This window comes from Vicugna pacos, chromosome 12, assembly GCF_048564905.1.
Source record: "Vicugna pacos chromosome 12, VicPac4, whole genome shotgun sequence".
In the NCBI taxonomy this organism is placed as follows: domain Eukaryota; kingdom Metazoa; phylum Chordata; class Mammalia; order Artiodactyla; family Camelidae; genus Vicugna; species Vicugna pacos.
This window is the reverse complement of record NC_132998.1, coordinates 56,952,211-56,970,788: the sequence shown is the minus strand read 5'-3', so window position 1 is coordinate 56,970,788 and position 18,578 is coordinate 56,952,211. Positions and strand designations below refer to the sequence as shown.

General features: G+C 54.5%; 2 protein-coding genes across 4 annotated transcripts; one reads left to right on the top strand and one right to left on the bottom strand.

Annotated features, from left to right (window-relative positions):
- Window positions 1–263: 263 nt before the first annotated feature.
- On the bottom strand, window positions 264–10,341 carry MPST (mercaptopyruvate sulfurtransferase). 2 transcript variants are annotated; one of them, XM_006207048.4, is made up of 3 exons: window positions 10,230–10,341; window positions 4,248–4,872; window positions 264–855 (listed from the first exon to the last, which is right to left on the bottom strand). In XM_006207048.4, exons 1-3 carry the CDS (start codon window positions 10,242–10,244, stop codon window positions 557–559), a joined length of 939 nt encoding a protein of 312 aa, XP_006207110.2. In that variant the 5' UTR covers window positions 10,245–10,341; the 3' UTR covers window positions 264–556. The 2 variants fall into 2 exon arrangements, with proteins under 2 accessions (XP_006207110.2, XP_031527554.1); XM_031671694.2 differs by lacking the exon at window positions 10,230–10,341 and adding an exon at window positions 9,524–9,709.
- TST (thiosulfate sulfurtransferase) lies at window positions 9,804–16,792 on the top strand. Of its 2 annotated transcripts, none has more exons than XM_006207047.4 (3): window positions 9,804–9,899; window positions 10,571–11,186; window positions 16,321–16,792. In XM_006207047.4, the coding sequence occupies exons 1-3, from the start codon at window positions 9,804–9,806 to the stop codon at window positions 16,617–16,619; spliced, it is 1,011 nt and encodes a 336-aa protein (XP_006207109.3). In that variant the 3' UTR covers window positions 16,620–16,792. The 2 variants fall into 2 exon arrangements, with proteins under 2 accessions (XP_006207109.3, XP_072829565.1); XM_072973464.1 differs by lacking the exon at window positions 9,804–9,899 and adding an exon at window positions 9,906–10,139.
- The last annotated feature ends 1,786 nt before the right edge of the window (window positions 16,793–18,578 follow it).

Genomic DNA, 18,578 nt, shown 5'->3' with positions numbered 1-18,578 from the left:
GTGCTTTGGGGGAGACTCTAGGGAGAACACAGCAAAGATTCACCCTCAAGAGCCCAGAAGCCAGAAGGGAGACCCCAGAATTATGGAGCAGAAGACGGTTTGCTGGGAGACATTCTGGCCACAGGAATGGAAGGGCTCTTGGGCCCCAGCACTGCTCAGAGGGCAGGGACAGGCTCCTCAAGACCCTCTGGCTCCATGGAGCTTTGCTGGGCATCTTGGAACCACAGGCCAAAGAGCCAAGGAAAGTCAAGGCAGCCCCACAGTTGGAAGAATTGAGCACGTGGCTGTTTTATTTCCCCAGTGGTAAAACGGAAGGGAGGTGGGGCTCCAGCACAGCACCATGCGGGCAGCTCCCCTCCCCCTGTGCCCATCACTACCTTCTCTCCTGCCTCTGCTGGGAGCCTGTGTCATGGAATCCTGGCCTCTGGGATGTCACCCCACGCACCACCTGAGTTGGAGGAAGAAACACTATCCTGGTGGAAGCAGAGTCAGAACCACCAGGCTGGGCACAGCTAGAGGCTGCGTGTCACCCAAGCTTCCTGCGTCTGGCCAAGCCTCAGTGGGTCTTCCCCCGGCCCTCGGAGATGATGTCCTCCGGCTGGGCACGCATGTACCACTCCACCCAGGAGCCATCGTAGACGGGTACTTCAGGCTTGCCGCAGAGGTAGGCCCCCAGTGCCACGTGGCAGGCTGTGACGCCAGAGCCACATGTGGCCACCAGGGGCTGGGACAGGTCCACCTTCTTGTCCTGGAACAGGTGGCGGATCTCCTCGGGGCTCTTCTCCAGGCCCTCCTCAGTCAGGAAGTCCGTGAAGGGGATGTTGATTGTGCCAGGGATGTGGCCGGGCTCAATGCCTGCAGCAGGAGAACAGGAAGAGGGGAACGAATACAAGGTTGGAATGAATGAGATGCAGCCACAGGGCAACCTTCTAAGAGCATCACCTCTCATGCGTGTAGCAGCCCTCACAACCAGGAAGCCCAGGCACTATTTACAAGAATCTCATTTTACAGGTAGACATGCTGAGGGTCACTATTGCCCAACGCCACGCACCTAGCAAATTGCTGCCTGGAATGTGAACCCAGGGCTCAGACCCCACCAGAGACACCCTCTGCCCCAGGTTTCCTGATGACTATAAGCCCCGGGGCAACAAAGATAAACAAGACCTCTGCCTGGCTAGGACTTGGAGCATCTGCTGTCAACAGTGTTTGATCTGGCAGGGCAGACAGGCAATAACTGAATAATTACAAGCATGATGGCTGTTACTAAAAGGCTGCCCTAGGTGGTAGCGGGGCATAGCATACATAACAGCAATACACAGTAATAGGAGTAATCACGGCTGACATTATTGAGGGGTTAATCTGTGCTGGGCACCGTTCTGAGCCCCTCAGCTGTATCTTCCCCTTTAAGCCTCCCTAAAACTCTATGGGAAAGAAATTACTATTCTCTGTATGTATGTATATGCATGACTGAGACATTGCGCTATACACCAGAAACTGACACATTCTAGCTGACTGTACTTCAATTAAAAAAAACAAAAGAAATTACTATTCTCCCTTTTGTACAGATGAGGAGACTGAGACACAGAGAGTAACTTGCCCAAGATAGTAGGGGCAGAGGGGCCTGCAGGACACACTGCCTGGGAGGGGGAGGGTCAGGGAAGCTTCTGGGAGTAGCTCTGAAGATTCCACCAGGTTGAGGGTTCTGGGCGGTGGGGGCTGAGAGCACCCCAGGCAGAGGGCATCAGGGTGGCAGGGAGTCGCTTGGAGCTTAGAGGGGTTAACAGTCATTGTGGCAAGAAGCCCAGACAGCGAGAAGGCTGAGGATCAAGGGGACACAAAGTGGGTGGGGACACCTTAGTGAGCCTGGATTAAGACTTAGGGCTTTGAACAGGACAGAAATGGACTCATGGACAGAGAATACAGACTTGTGGTTACCGGGGGGGGGGGCGGGGTAGAGGGTGGGAAGGGATAGACTGGGATTTCAAAATTGTAGAACAGATAAACAAGATTACACTGTATAGCACAGGGAAATATACACAAAATGTTATGATAAATTCACAGAGAAAAAAATGTGACAATGAGTGTGTATATGTCCATGTATGACTGAAAAATTGTACTGAACACTGGAATTTGACACAACACTGTAAAATGAATATGAATCAATAAAAAAAATTCCTTGAAAAAAAAAAAAAAGACTTAGGGCTTTGACATAACCCTAGGGGAAATCAGACTTTCGTTTTCAAAAGATTGTTTTGACTGTAGCTTGAAGAAGAGGATGTGGACAAGGCCAGAGGGTCCTTCATTAAGAGAGGATCACCCCCCACTCGCAGCTTCACACTCTCGGGGAGCTGCTGACCCATGTCAGTATCTACTCTCAGGACTTTGTGTATAGACAGCACTCCTCCGGGTCCACGGTGAGGTTGGAATGCGTCCTGCATCCCAACTTAACAGATGCAGAAACTGGGCTCAGCCAGAGACACTACATAGAGACCAGCCAGAGCAAGGAAGATGGGCAAGCTCTCAACCCACGCTGGCCACTGTCAGAGCAGGGCTATTCCCACACCTTGAACCTCACCGAGCAAAGCACGCTTCCCCTCCCGGCCGGACCAACATGGCAAATGAGAGGCACCATTGGCCAGATCTCAGGCTGTGGACGGGACTGAAGGGGACGGTGATATGCTCCATCACTTTAGCTGAAGCCTTTACACATATCTGCTTGTCCACCTTGACAACAGGCCTGCTAGGTGTTAATCGCTCTCTCCCATTTTACAGATGAGCAAGCCTGATGGAGGGAAGCATTAAGCACCTTTGTAAAGAGCCATAGCCAGGGAAGCACATGTTAACTGTATCACTTTCCATTTCTTGAGTGCATCCTGTATGGGCAAACACAGGGCTGAGTGGTTGACATACTTGCTCTCATTTGACCCTCACTACATCCTTTAAGCTCTGTATCCTGCCCTGACTTTACAAGTGCAGAAGCTGTGGTTCAGAGATTAGGTGACCTACCAGGTGTCACACAGCCAGCACAACCTAGGGCAGCGCTCTGAACCTAGGTCTGGCTCTGGCTCATCACTGTATGTTGCTCTACCACTCCCCACCCCTACCCTTACCCAGGGCTGCTGAGCTGAAGGATCCCACAGGCTCAAGGTGGCATCCCTATTGGGCTGAACCATATTAAGCTGCCATAAATGTAGGTGCAAAAATGGTTGGATAGTAGCAATTTCCTGCAGTGTGACCCAATGTCAACATTTCTCATGGTTCCTTCCATGTGGTAGGGACCATCCGAACTCACCAAACCTCTCTGGGGCATCGGCTCCATCCAGCTACTGGGTTAGTCTACAGGATGCACTGGGAGCATGGGTCACCCCAAACAGTGAGAGGACAGGGTGAATCCAAGCTGCTCTACAAACACAGAACAGAAGCTCCAACCCCAGTTCGGGGGCATAGGGGATGTGATTTAGGGAGTGCTTCTCAGAGGAAGTGGCAAGTTCCTTGCACCCTCCTGGAAGCAAGCACGAGAGAAATGGCTGGAGGGTTACTGGCTGTTCACTGTAGTTCAAGGGACTGGAGTTTAACGCCTGCCTGTGCCGCTTACTGAGACCTGGGGCAAGAGAGCCACTCTAAGGCTCCGTTTCCTCCTCTGTCCAGTGACAGCACCCAGCTAGAGGGATCATTAAAAAGCCTACACACCAAAGTGGCTCCTGACCCGCCTGCTTTGTGGGGACCCCTCGCTAACTCATACCGGGCCTCCCCACAGGTTCCTTGCCTGGGAAATCCAGCCCCCAGGCAGAAGGCCCTGCCTCAACCCAAGCCAGCAACCACCCTCTTGTTCAGTTTCTGCTCCAACCCAGGGCAGCAACCTCTCTCTCTCTTCTTAGACTCAATCATGCCTTGGCCCCTCTAAGTGACTTTCCTCTCACTCTCCACCTCAGACTCCTCCTCCTCCTCGGCTCCATCATCCTCAGAGACGGTAACAGACTCGATCAGGCCCCATCCCTTTGGATGGGCACTTATACTGGACACCCTGGATTCCCAAAGAGTTTGGGGCAGTCACTGCCCCTAGCGCAGTGGAGGTAGGGCAAGTGTTACTGCCCCCACTTTAGAATAAAGCCAGCAAAACTTAGTGAGGCGAGTAGAAACCAAATCGGGGCGCCCACTCCACCCGGTGTCCTTTAAAGGCAAGGGTGGGGCAAGGGCCTGATCCCGCGCCCCCAGGCCCTCCCCGGCCCTCCGGGCATCACGGTTACCATCTCGGGGCTCGGGCTCTGTGCCCCGGAAGCGGCCGGCGGCGCGGGCGTCCACCACCTGGAAGCGCCTGGATTCGAGGTTCTCCTTGATGTCCTCGTACGTCTTGACATAGGCGGGGTCCAGCGTGGCGCTGAACTCCGCGGGCGTCGGGAGGCTCTTGCCCGAGCTCAGAGGGAGGCCCTGGCGCAGCCAGTTGCGGAGGCCGCCGTCGAGCAGCGACACGGTGCGGTGGCCAAAGGCGCGAAACATCCACCAGACGCGCGGCGCCGCGTACAGGCCCTGGTCGCTGCCGTCGTAGATCACGACGTGGGTGGCGGCGCCCACGCCCAGGCGGCCCGCGTACTCGGCGAAGTGCTCCGCGCTGGGCAGCATGTGGTCGTAGGGCGACGTGGGGTCGCTGCACTGGTCGATGTCAAAGAAGGCGGCGCCCGGGATGTGGCGCTCCTCGAACTCGCGGCGCGCATCGCGGCCCAGCTTGGGCAGGTACCAGGACGCATCCAGCAGCTGCAGGGGCGCCCCGGCGCGCGGGGCCCGCAGGGCCTCGGCCACCCACTGCGCCGACACGAGCGCACGGAAGAGCTGCTGCGAGGCCATGGCGACGGCGGTGATACTGGGGCTGCAAGCCTGGGCGACAAGGAAGGATGTCAGGAGGGAATCGAGGAAGAGGCAGGCACGGGGCGGGAAACTTCCGTGCCGCTAAGGGCTGGGGCTGGGCCCGGGCCCGAGGGGGCGGTAGAGCCCAGGGAGAGCAGAGTTCATGGAACGCGGAAAACCGGTGGTGGTGAACCCAGATGCAGACTTTGGTCACCCGGACCTCCCCTCTCCTCCCCTGCCAGGCCTTGGGTATATACACAGAGTAGAGTGACCAAATGACCGTGACCTTGGAGAGGACCAGGTGGGGACCCTCACCGGTGCTTGCTGTGGAGCAGAAAGGGAGAGGGCCCCAGCAGAGGAAGGCCCGCTGGCACTTCAACGTAATTAGGGGCAAAGCCTCAGCCCCTCCCTAAGGTGCAGCTCAGCTTTGCTTGCAATCAGCCAGGCCCCTGGTGGAATTCATTCACTCATTCACCAAATATTTATATAAGCAGCCTCAGAAGAATAGTTGCTGAAATTTACTGAGTCCTCCCTGTGCTGTTTACTCCTCACAATACCTTAGGACATTGCAGGACACAGGACACACTTATTTGCTAAATGGGTAGCCTCAGCTCAGAGGGTTCACCAGCCCATCCTGACAAGTCACCCCACAGCCTTCCAGGGCCAAGATGCTCCAAACACACGGAGCCCCTGGGCAAGCAGCCCCCACCCCACCCCTGCCCTGTCCATTGGTGCAAGTTAGAGAAAGGCACCCCTTCCGCCAGGCAGAGGCAGAGCCCCTCCCAGGGCACCTGGCTGGGTGAGTGGGGTGCAAAGCAACACAGCCTTCAGTAGTGAGTATGTGGGGATGCCTGTTTCTTTTTTGGGGAGGGGGGTTGTAATTAGGTTTATTTATTTATTATTGTTTTTAATGGAGGTGCCTGGGGGACCTCGGGCACGCTAAGCACTGCACTCTACCACTGGGCTATACCCTCCCCACACATGCCTGTTTTCTGAATGAGGCAACTGGCCTTAGAGATGTAAGTGCCTTGCCCTCAGTCACCAAGCTGGTTAGGGCCAGCCTCAGGATTTGAAGCCAGGTTGCAACTTCTGAGGCTGGACTTCTGCCCCAGCCCCAGGTCAAGGATGACCAAGGCCTAATGACTCAGCAGTGTGACAGCCCCCTCCCACGGTCTCATTGCTGGCTGGCTTTTCGAATCATGTTGCCCACCCTGCTTGGCCTTATGCTGGACACTGAGAAATTCTTGACTCTGCGAGGCTCTGGGAGTTAAGGCACGCCACAGGCCTGCTCAAGAGACAATGGAATCGCAGAAAGTCTGGAGTTCAGTGGGAGTACAAAGGGACCACTAGCTCAGTCTAGGGTGGGAAGGCTTCCTCGAGGAGGAGGAAGTCCAAACCGATCAGAGGCTCAGGAAACCCCAGTCTGACCTTCAGGGTGAGACTGCCAAAGAGGCCTTGGCTAAGGGGCGACCCCAGTGTCTGTGGGTTATGCCAGAGCTAGATAATGTTGGAGGACACTGTGGTTCCCTTCTTGAAGAACCCATTGTGAACCACAGCAGCCCCTGCCCGCCCCCCATTCTGGGGGCTCCTTGGTTTTTTTTATCCCAAGGGTCCATTTTGAACCCTGATTTGGGAGTAAGAGCCCCTCCAAAGTCAGTGCAAATCCCATTCCCTTGCTGAACGAGTTACATGAGGGCAGGCATGTCAGGGTCCCTGTGCTGTTTCCATTTCTTAGAGTAAAGCTTCCAACCCTCACCTCTTAGGGTGAAGATTAAATAATGAATGCCGAGGTGCCACCATAATGCCCTGCCTGTGGCTGGCTTTAATAATCATTAAAAGCGGCTTCATAAGTTAGAACACTCCCCACACCACCCACAAAAATAAACTCAAAATGGCTTAAAGACTTAAACGTAACACAGGACACCATAAATCTCCTAGAAGAGAACATAGGCAAAACATTCTCCGACATAAATCACAGCAATGTTTTCCTAGGTCAGTCTCCCAAAGCAATAGAAATAAAAGCAAAAATTAACAAACGGGACCTAATCAAACTTATGAGCTTTTGCACAGCAAAGGAAACCATCAACAAAACGAAAAGACAACCTATGGACTGGGAGAAACTATTTGCAATGACGATGCAACTGACCAAGGCTTAATTCCCCGAATGTACAAACAGTTCATACAACTCAATAACGAAAGCAACAAAACCACCCAATCCAAAAATGCGCAGAAGACCTAAATAGACATTTCTCCGAAGAGGACATACAGCTGGCCAATAGGCACATGAAATCGGCTCAATATCACAAATTATCAGAGAAATGGAAGTCAAAACTACAATGAAATATCACCTTGCACCAGTCAGAATGGCCATCATTGAAAAGCCCCCAAACGATAAATGCTGGAGAAGACGTGCAGAAAAAGGAACCCTCCCACACTGCTGGTGGGAATGTAATTTGGTGCAGCCGTTATAGAAAACATTTTAAGGACGATTCCTTAAACAACTAAAATTACAGTTACCGTATGATCCAGCGATCCCACTCTTGGGCATATATCCAGAAAGAACTCTAATTCGAAAAGATACACGCACCCCAGTGTTCACAGCATCACTATTTACAATAGCCAAGACATGGAAGCAACCTAAATGTCCACTGAGAAATGACTGGATAAAAAAGACATGATATTTATACACAATAGAGTATTACTCAGCCATAAAAAATGAAATAATGCAATTTGGAGCAACATGGATGGGGTTAGAGATACTAAGTAAAGTAAGTCAGACAGAGAAAGACAATATGATATCACTTATATGTGGAATCTTAAAAAAATAATACAAATGAACTTATTTATAAAACAGAAACACTCACAAACACAGAAAACAAACTTATGGTTACCGAAGGGGAAAGGGAGGGGGACGGATAAATTAGGAATTTGGAATCAGCAGATACAAAGTACTATATATAAAACAGTTAAACAACAAGGTCCTACTGTATAGCACAGAGAACTCTATTAAATATCTTGTAATAACCTATAGTGAAAAAATATGAAAAAGAATACATTATATGTACAACTGAGTCACTATGCTGTACTCCAGAAACTAACACAACCTTGTTTTGTTTCTCCTAACACAACCTTGTAAATCAACTACACTTTAATAGAAACCAAAACCAAAACCAAAAAAACGGCTTCAAAAGTTTCATTATTTCTTCAAAGTTACTTTTATAGGAGGCCTTTGAACCATCAACGGCAAGTCTTAACTCTTAGAATTTCAAGGACTAAGTGGGACTTGGAGGTCTGAGGTCATCCTGCTTTACCTGTTGAGCTGCTGGCAGTTCTCTCACAAAGAACCGTGGGAGGTACAGGAGGGTCTGGTAGAGCAGGCTGTGTGTGTCACTGAAGGGCAGGGACCAGGTCCCTGGGCACTCGGCAGGCCTGGATGGCTGAAGGTGGGGCTGCTCTGCGAGTCAAGGGCTCCAAGACAGATAGGACAGCCCCAGGGCCATCTCTGTAGCGTATACAACTCCACTAGGGGAAGTGTGAGCCCTGGAACACTATCTGGGGTGGGCCCTGGAATAGCAGGGCTCCAGATGGACTGGGCATTCCGCAAGGGCCTGCCCCAGCCTCGTCCTTCCTGGCTCTCTCTCTCTCCTGACTGCAAAGCGTAACGTTCAGAGGATTCGCTGGGTAAATGCTGATCAAAGTACGAATTTTTGCATCTTTCGGTAAGAATATAAGAGTTATATTACAATATAATGTAATTCTTAATATAAGAATAAAAAAATTTTTAAAAATACAAGAGCCTTCCAGGTATATATAACAGCTTATGCAAAAGCTGAGTAGGGGCAGTGGGGTCCCATCGGCTTGCAAGAACCAGTTGTTAGATTTTCAGGACTTAGGCCAATGGGTTGTCAAACACAGCCATTGTTAAAAATTAAATTATATAAACTTAAAGGAGAGTAAGTTATGAACAAAGGCGGCTTTTTTTTTTTTTTTTAAGTGTGAGGCTTCAAGGATGAACAAGGGAAACAAAAGCAGCTCCGGCCATGTGGGCTTCAGATCAGGGATTAACAACAGTCTGGCCTCAGCGCCACCGCTCCCCTGGGCAACTCGCTGGGCCTCTCTCTTTGGTCTTTAAATAAGTTTCTGGCCTACTCCGCGGGGTTGTTGTGGGAAGTAAGTGACACTGTAGGAGTACCCAGTCAAGTGCCTCACCAAGCAGGCCTTGACAAATGTTAGTTTCGTTTCACTCCAGCAGGTGCTTTGCCAGTTTGTCCTCCCGGAGCCTCTAGGTCAGTTGGCCTCCTCTCCCTGGCCTCTCCGACAGGCTTTATTAGTCCTCCTCCCTCCCTCCTACCCCCGCTGGTGGCACCAGCTGACAGACCCCCTCCCCGCTGCCACTCGCTCCGACCCCACCCTGCGGGCCGCCCCCAGCTGCTGCGGACCGCCACCCTTAGGGCAAAGCCTGGGGCGCACCTTCCCTCCCGGACTGAAGCCCCCTCCTCCCCTCCTCGGCTCAGGCACCCCCGCGGGAGCCCAGCACAAAGCACCCCGATGATCGCTTCCCCCTAAAGAAAGGCGAGAGCCACGCCGACGCAGCAGTAACCCAGTCTCGGGTTCAGCCAAGGCCCCGGCGCAGCGCGCCCCCTCCCCTCGCCCGCAGCTGTCCCCTCCTCCCGCCACCAACCTGCCGCCGGCCAAAGGGAGGAGACTCCGGCACAGCCCACGGCCCCGACCAGTCCGAGCCGCGGCTGCCGGCGTCTTCCACTGGCCGAGCCTGGGGGGAGACGCCCGCGCCGCCGAGCCCTGCCCCGCGCCGCGCCCGCATCTCCCGCGCCCCGGGCGGGCCCCCGGGGGTCTGAGAGGCGCTGCAAGCTCGGCGGGCGGCCAGGGGCGGGCGCGGCGCGGCAGCGGGGACGCGGGTTGGGACGGGCGGCGCGGGATCCACCCCCCCGGGCGGAGGCCCGATGGTGTGGGCCGGCAGGGGAGTTGCGGGCTCTGGGTTTGAACCTGCCAACTTCTCCAGAGGGCAGGGGCGAGCGCCAGGGCGGCGGCGAGGGCGAGTGAGTGCGCGTGGTGGGGCGTTGGCAGGCGCTCGGGCCGTTCGGGACTGGGCCGCCGGCCGGACCACCTGAGACCCAGGGAGGGTTCCGGTGGCGAGAGCGGGGCGGGGTGCCCCGGGAACCCTGGACCCAACTGGGGCAGAGGGCGCCGGGCAGGGCTGGACTTGGGCAATCAGGTGGCGGGAGAGCCCACGATGCTGAGGGCAAGGAAGGTTTGCGAGACGAGAGGCTCCGGCGAGGGTGTGTGCGGGGCTCCAGCAAACCTTTCCTCATGCGCTCCCTCCCCTGCCCTCCCAGGAAGGGGGACTCTAAGCCCAAGATGCCTCCTACCCTCATCCGGGACATCCCTTCGCTGCTCTTTGTCAGGATCGTGAGGGCGAGTATGGTAGCTTACAGGGCCAGACACCTTTCCTGCCAGCTTCCCCAGCTGGAGCCCAGAAGCTCTTGCCCCACCCCCTTCTGTGCGGGCGGGGGGCGCAGGGAGAGGCGGAAGCAGGCTTTCCTTAGGAAAGATGCAAACCTAACCCCGCTGCACCGCCTAATCCTGCCAAGTTGCTGTAAACACAACATCCCTAGGGGAGTGGAGTGGGGAAAAAAGCTCCTTCTCCCAGGCCCAGCCCCCGCATCCACAGTCCTCATGCTGGTCTTTTTCCTGGTTCCCACCGCGCCAGGTAACACGCAGAGCTGAAACCATGGTTCAGCAGATGCTCTACCGGGCGCTGGTCTCCACCAAGTGGCTGGCGGAGTCCGTCCGGTCTGGCAAGCTGGGCCCTGGCCTTCGAGTGCTGGACGCGTCCTGGTACTCGCCGGGCACCCGCCAGGCCCGCAAGGAATACCTAGAGCGCCATGTCCCCGGCGCCTCCTTCTTTGACATAGAGGAGTGCCGGGATACGGCGTCGCCCTATGAGATGATGTTGCCCAGCGAGGCGGGCTTCGCTGACTACGTGGGCCGCCTGGGCATCAGCAACGACACGCATGTGGTGGTGTATGATGGTGACCACCTGGGCAGCTTCTATGCGCCGCGGGTCTGGTGGATGTTCCGTGTGTTTGGCCACCGCACTGTGTCAGTGCTCAATGGTGGCTTCCGGAACTGGCTGAAGGAGGGCCACCCGGTGACATCTGAGCCCTCATGCCCAGAGCCAGCCGTCTTCAAAGCCACACTGGACCGTTCCCTGTTCAAGACCTACGAGCAGGTGCTGGAGAACCTCGAGTCAAAGAGGTTCCAGCTGGTGGATTCACGGGCCCAAGGGCGGTACCTGGGCACGGAGCCGGAGCCAGATGCAGTAGGTAGGTGTCCCGGTGGGTGGATGGTCCCTGGGGAGCAATGCCTAATGAAGGGATGGGGAGAAGGATGCCTGGGACCCTCTCCAGGTTTTGCCCTCAGTACCCCCACCCCCATGAGACTCAGCCTTTCCATCTGTAAAATGAAAGGGTAGAGCCAAACCTAAAGGCTTTTCCAGCTCTGATGCATGAAGACATACACATGTGTTCCCATAGCCACATGCTAAGGAGTGACCTAGCAAAGGTATGGAGTGGCATCAACACAGGTGACTTTTGACAGATCCACCCACATTCATGCCCTGGCACCAGCTCCCCCATGTGCCCAAAAGTGTGTCCGTGAGCCACACATGCATCGCTGTACAGAAGCTTCCCACGGACACCGAGCTTCCCAGGACCCTTCTAGTTCTTCTTACAGGTGTAAACGATGGATGCTTGTCCCCAGCACACTTTCCCTCCCTCCAGCTCTCCCGCACCCCTGACCTTCCTTAAGTTACTTGCTCAGTTAAGTGACAGAGTTGGGATTTGAACCCAATGCTGCCTAGTTTGAAACCAGTGCTCGAAACCAGGATGTGCCACCATTCTGCCCCACCCCCACCTCCTCGGGCCAGCAAGGGGCCCCCTCCGCTAGGCAGCTTCGGGGAGATGGCTCATGAGTCCCCCGAGACAAAGGGGCTGTAGGTAGGAGGGTTCTACACTGCTGGAGGTGGAGGGAGTCTTCAAGAGAAGAAATGCTGAGTTCTAGAACCTACTAACAGAGGACTGCAGAGGTCTTGCCATCACTTTTTCTGGGTGCCCTCCAGCCCCTGCCTGGACACCTCAGGTGGCTGGGACCTCCCTGCTCTCATGGACTCTCGTGGCTCAGGCTGGCAGAGCCCTCAGGATGGCGGGAGGGGGCTGCAGCACCGTCCTCAGTCAGGCGCCCCTGTGGAATCCAACTCCTGTACAACATTTTGACTAACTTGTTGAAAACACTCTTCCTTTCTGGGCCTCTGAGAGGAGAACTCTGTGAAAGCTGTTTCCAACACTCTAAGAGCTGGAGGGCCTGAAAGGTCACCTCATCATAGACAGGGGAGACGCGGGCACAGAGGAAGAAATGGGTCAGTTAAGTCCACTTGGCCAGTTAGTGGCAGAATCAGGAAAGCGCAGGGCTCTGCCCTCCCCATCATGGCTTTCTCTGGGCCCCTGTTTTTCCTGCCTGGCTTGCTCTCCGAAGGTCTGGAGTTGAAGATTCAGTTTCTCTGGCACCTTCCAGAGACGCCTGGCACGGAACTCCTGCAGCCCCCTCCTGGCCTTGGCTCTAAGCGCCTTCTCTCCTTGGGACTTAAGCTGCCACCGGCAGGGAGGAGAGGTGGAGTTTCTTCTCTGGCTGCTTCCCAGCTTGGCCTGAAGCAAACAGAATAAGTGAAGGGAGGGTTTACAGATGCCAGATCCATTTTAGAGACAGGGAAACTGAGGCACAGAGAAGGAAAAAGCCTGCTGCTGTAGGTAAGCCTCCTGGAAGCCCCAAATTCTAAAGCCCCTCCCCCCTCCATGGCTGGCACCCCCCCCCTCAACAGTTCCCTCCTGGAGACCTGGGAGCATGGATCCCAATTTGAGCCCAGCTCCTTCTTGGTGCTGGGACTTCAATAAGGTAGTTGCTCGGCCCCTCTGGGCTCCCTGATTATGACAAGAAAAGAGGAACGCCAGCCCTACCTACCTGGCTGTGGATTTATTAAATGCAGCAGTGGTCGCAAAGGTATTTTGAGAAGGGTCCTTCCCCGATGGAGGACCCGGCATTTCCCTCCCTCGTTCTCTAAGAGGCTTCGCTGGCTTCTCATACAAGACATTTCGGGGACGTTAGGGCACATGAGGCTCTCCTGAGCTCACGGTCCCCGGTTTGCGGTGGGATCAGGGAGGAACACTAGGGGCTCAGCTGTAACACCCAAGGGAAGGTGGACGGCAGGCCCTGGGTGGCCCTGAAAGGAGCAACCCCAGGGGGAGCTGGAGGCAGGAACTTAGAAACATGCTGGCCACTTCCTGCCCACTTCAGGCAAGCAACTTCCCTTCTGCCTCAGTTTTGTGCATCCAGTGCCTTCAGTCCCGTTTGTAAGGGGCGCAAGAAGAGAGTCAGACAGACCTGAGTTTACACCATGCACTTATGTGTGGCCTCGGGCAGGTCCTTTCTGAACCCTCCTAGTGAAAGGAACACCGCGTACCTTGTAGGAGCCTTGAGGGAGGGGAGAGAGTAGAGCTGAGAGTTGATACAGCTCAGAGTCTTTATAAACCTTATTCTCCCCCCCCCCCCGGGTCCAGTGAGGGTGGAGAGGGTGGAACGGACTCCCTAACACATATTTTATTCGCAGGACCTTTTACACACATTCTCTCCTCAACACCTGCAGTGGCCCTGCAGGGGAGGCAGGTGTAGGGTACAAAGTGCTCCCACTCTGCAGATGGGGAAGGGGACAGATTTCTGTAGCCAGAGACAGTGGCAAACACTTGGCCCCAGTCGGCAGGCAATCAAGTGGGGTTGTTTCCCAAGGCCACCGCTATGTCAGCAAACACAGGGATGGGGGAAAGGTCGCAGCTCTGAGGTGTTGCTTCATATTGCTGCATGAGATGGTGTGGCCCCTCCACCTGCATCTCCTCCCAGGGCTGGGTGCTGGGGTTGGAGCGGGTGGAAGAGAGCTGAGCTGCCTCCCAGCCTCTGAGACTGCCTGCACTGGGTGTCTTAGTGTCTTTTTGATGAAAGCAAAAAAGAGCCAAACAGGTTTTCCTGGCTTGAAAACCCACACCTGTCAGTGACCTGAGGGATGTTAACTCACCAAATGGACTAGCATCTTTTTGGCCAAAGCTGGAACACAAAGTCCCAGACCTCTGAGCAGCTGAGGAACATGAAGGTCATCCCAATCATTCCCCTGCCTCGGCTGCTCTTTCCAGGGAGACCCAGGGTGCTCAGAGAACACAAGCTTTGGGGACAGACACACCTGACTTCCATGTCACATCTGTGCTGTGTGTCATGGGGCAAGTGATCTCACCTCTCTGAGCCTGTACTCCCCCCGATTAGTGCCAGGAGGCTAATCTCCTCTGCTTTGTGAGGACTGCGGAAGATAAAGTTCTCGAGATAACCCATTGTCTTGTGCCAGAGGTTCTGAGCATGGTAGCTTGTCTGCTGAAGGCAGGGAAAGCCAGGAGCCCGCAGCTGAGGCTGGACTTGGAGGAGCAGCAGGAATGCCTTTTCCCTCAGTTGGCTGTTCCCCAAGGTTCTCTGGCCAAGTTTATCTGGGCCCTCCCCCCACGCAGGCGGTTCCTGCTTATTTAAATTCCTTAGACAGGCCCTGAGCTCTCGCTGGCTGATGAAAGGGAGGGCCCCCACCTCCCAGGCTGGCCCAGTGCTGGGGGGCAAGATTCAAGGAACAACCACCCTCCTGTCCCTCGACTTCTTTACTAAGAAGAGGTGCCTTTTATGTAATTAGGAAAGAAAACAATGAGGCTGTTTCATCAGGGATTGGGGGAGGAAAGAAACAAAACAGCTTTCAGGACTCAACAAACGCTTGTGCTTTTAAACGCACTTTAAGTCCAGCCCACTGCCTGGATGCTGAAACATTTTAAAGTTGGATTTCTTGAAAAAGAACACCCTTGAAGCCAACTGATCAATTGTTCTTCATTGGTAGGGTCAGCACACATCTGATCTCAGATTAAAGTTTCCAGACAAAAAGATGAAATCACAGCAGGCAGAAATCACTATAATTTTATAAGTCAGGACATCTATTCAATCACAGGAACTCTTAAATGATGCCAGTGAGTTTCGAATCGTCTTTGATCTCGGGGTGAGGGGAATGGGACATCACTGGCCTGATTGCGCACCTACTGTGTGCCCAGGGTCATTAGGGGCTTTTATCTGCAGTAGATGACTTCCCCACAAGCCTGTGTGTTGGTGGGGCTATCTCCCCATTTCACAGGCCAGGTACTGAGGCTCAAAGTTACAGGGCCTGCCTGGCTGAACGCTGCCCCAGTATGTGCCCTGATCACTCCAGTCAGGTCCTCCCCCTCCCACTGCTGCCCACCCTGGTCCTGCCCTGCCCCACAGTCTGGGTTGAATGGAGTGATGGGGAATTTTGGAGGAAGGGGGGCCCAGAGAGACACTCCAGTGTTCCTCTGGGCCCCAGTCCCAGTGCCCAGTCTGCCAGGGTGTGGGGTGCTTGAGGAAGAGGAGTGACCTGGGGCATGCTGGGGGCTGGACCAAGACCTTGGCCCTGGGGGTGGCAGCAGGGCCCAGTCTCGTTTGCCCCACATGCTGGCTATTCTGAAGTCACATTTGGCAGAGGGACCTTACTGGGTGCATAGAAGTTTCTGGAATGGATCCTGGAGCTAGCCTAGACCCCCATTCTGCTTCCATCCAAGCCTCTCGGGGCGGCGAGGAAGGGCCTGGCAGGACCACACTGTGCCCCTTCTCACCAGCCCCCGAGGGTTAAGTGGAGAAGTGGTGGAGAACAACAGCACCGAGGGTGGCGGGCGGCCTCAGTCGTAGGTGCTTTACTCCTGACAGCAGCCTTTGTACATGTGAGCATTCATTCCCATTTTACCCATGGGGACAGAGGCTCAGAGAGGTGACATGACTTGCTTAAGGTCACCCGGCCAGGAAGTGGCAGAGCTGGGATTTGTACTTATGTCTAATAGCCGGTCACAGGCTCTTTCCACACTGTGTGCCTGGGCTCGGTCTCTCCCCTTTACCGCTGTGTTCTCAGCAATCGGCACAACACATGGCATTTGCATTAATTGTCCCATTTGCTCTTCTCTACAATCTACAAGATAGGTATGTACCACTGAGTCCATTTTACAGATGAGAAAACTGAGGTTCAAAGAAGTGAAGCAATTTGCCCAAGGTAAAGGTTAGTATATGGTAGAGCTGAAACTCCTCCCTGTCCTCTCAAGCAGGTAGGAGTTCGGACAGTCCTATTTCAAGGAAGATTAGGAGGAGGGGAGGAGTCATGAGCATCGGCAGTAGGGATGGAATAAATTGAGCTCCAAAGGCAAAGACGTTATTTTGCAAAGTTCCCTATTTTTATAGCCACAGTTGATTGCAGCCTCCAGAGCCCGTTCGCCCCCACCCCCTATGCCGCTCCTAACCCTGTCCTTCCCCGTGTCCTCTGCCCCTGCCCAGGACTGGACTCGGGCCACATCCGAGGCTCGATTAACATGCCGTTCATGAACTTCCTGACGGAGGACGGCTTCGAGAAGAGCCCAGAGGAGCTCTGCGCCATGTTCCAGGCCAAAAAGGTGGACCTCACACAGCCCCTCATCGCCACGTGCCGGAAGGGTGTCACCGCCTGCCACATCGCCCTGGCCGCCTACCTCTGTGGCAAGCCCGATGTGGCCGTCTATGACGGCTCCTGGTTTGAGTGGTTCCACCGGGCCCCCCCGGAGACCCGTGTGTCCCAGGGGAAGGGAGGGAAGGCCTGAGCGGTGGGCCTCTCCTCTCCTCGCCCACAACTCTTGCCGATGTAGTGACCCCGGCCTGGCCTACAGCTGGGACCACGCCTTATCGGCAAAGGAAATCGACAAGTTTTTAGAATTGCTGCGTAGAGCCCTCCTCTCCCCAATGACACTGGAATAAACTTGGCCTTTTCTGAGTAGCTGTGCGTGCCTGTTTCTCCCTCGTTCCATCCTTGCCTCATCTCCTTCAGATTCCTTAGAACCCATCAAGGAAAGGAACTCCAGAGCAACCTGCAGCTGGAGAAGCCATGCTGGGGACACCGCTTAATTATTTAGTTTTGGCAATGGAAGCCGCCTGCTGTGCCGCACAGGAGGAGCACGCTGGGACCTCACCTGGAAGGGGTACCAGGGAGCCAGAAAGAGATGAAATTCAAACTAGCCAGGTACCACCCCTTCCTGCTGTAGGCCCGGCCTCTGGGAGGCGGGGGTGGGAGAGGAGACTGCTGGTCTTCCACTTGAAATGAGTGTTCACAGAGGTGTCCCACAGGCTCTGGGCCTTTCAGAAGAGGTGATGCTCAGAAGAGGGCCAAAAGAGGGTGGCCTCCACCTGGGGTGTCCTTCCTGGATGAGAATTAGACCCTTTGGGGAGTGATGTGAGGAGGGGCTGGAGAAGCAGCTTCGGTCCCTGGGAGGTCTAAGAGCTTTGGCAGCATGAGTCAGGAAGTTAGGGGAGAAGAAAGTAACCTGGCAGACTAGGACTGATGTGGCTGGATTTTGAGTTTTCTAGAAACAGGCTCTCTAAACCCTCTTCGGCAGCTGGAAGGTGATTCCAAGCCCCACCTACTGGGGACTCTCAGGTCCCCGCTGTACAGACTTCCTGGATTAAGACTGGACAGGAGGAGGAGAGCCAGGGACAAGGTTGTCAGTGATGGACCAGCCCCTAGCCTGGAGTAGGGGCAATAAGGTGCCTTGTTAATACTGAGGAGGCTGGGTGAGAGGTGGGGGCTGGACGCCTGTGGGTTGTGCGGTGGGAGAGGGTCGGGCAGTCTGGACGGCTGACCCCTCTTGCCTCCATGTTGTCCTTCTCACGCCAGCTTTAAGTCTCTTATTAGAGCCTTGAGGGGCTGAAGAGCCAGTTTCAGGAGATAAAGACTCTCTCCCCTCCTTCTCCAATCCCAGAACTCATTCTCTTGACACATTCACTGAGAGTTGGGCACTGGTCCAGGTGCTAGGACATGGCAGTGAACACAACAGTCCACCTCCTTCCTCACATGTGGTTCATATCCTACCTGGGGGAAAGAACAAATGAATATATATACAGTGTGTCAGATGGTGACAAGTGCTGTGGGAGAAAAGATAGGGTAAGGGGAATGGGGAGTGTGGGATGGGTTAGGGTTCGTTTTGTTTTTTGTTTAAAGGTAGTCTGGGTAGGCGAGCCAAGCCCCTGAGGAGGTGAAAAAGCAAGTCATGTAGATATCTGAGGAAGGAAAGTTGCAGCAGAGGGAGCAGCCAGTGCAAAGGCCCTGAGGCAGGACTGTGTTTGGTGTGTTCAAGAAACAGAGGAAGCCGGTGTGTGGCTGGGGCCAAAGGAGTGATCAGGAGAGCGGGAGGAGCTGAGGTCAGAAAAGTGAAGGGGGCATCTTGGGTAGGTCTTTGCAAATCAATGGAAGGAATATACTTTTTACTCTGGCTGAGATGGGAAGCTACTGGAAGGTTTTGATTAGAGTGGTGATGTGATTCCACATAGGTTCTAACAACACCACTTGGCCGCTAAGGTGAGACTGTAAGGGGACTTGGTGGCCAGACCCTAGAGCGGTCCCCATCATCTATGCCTCCTGATGTCCACTCCCTGTGTGATCCCTGCCCTTGAAAGTGAGTGGAAGCTGTGACTTGCTTTTAACCAACAAAATGTGGCAAAGGAGTGGGATGCTGTCTTGAGCTGATATAATGGGACTGGGTGGCTTAAACCACAGGCATTTATTTTTC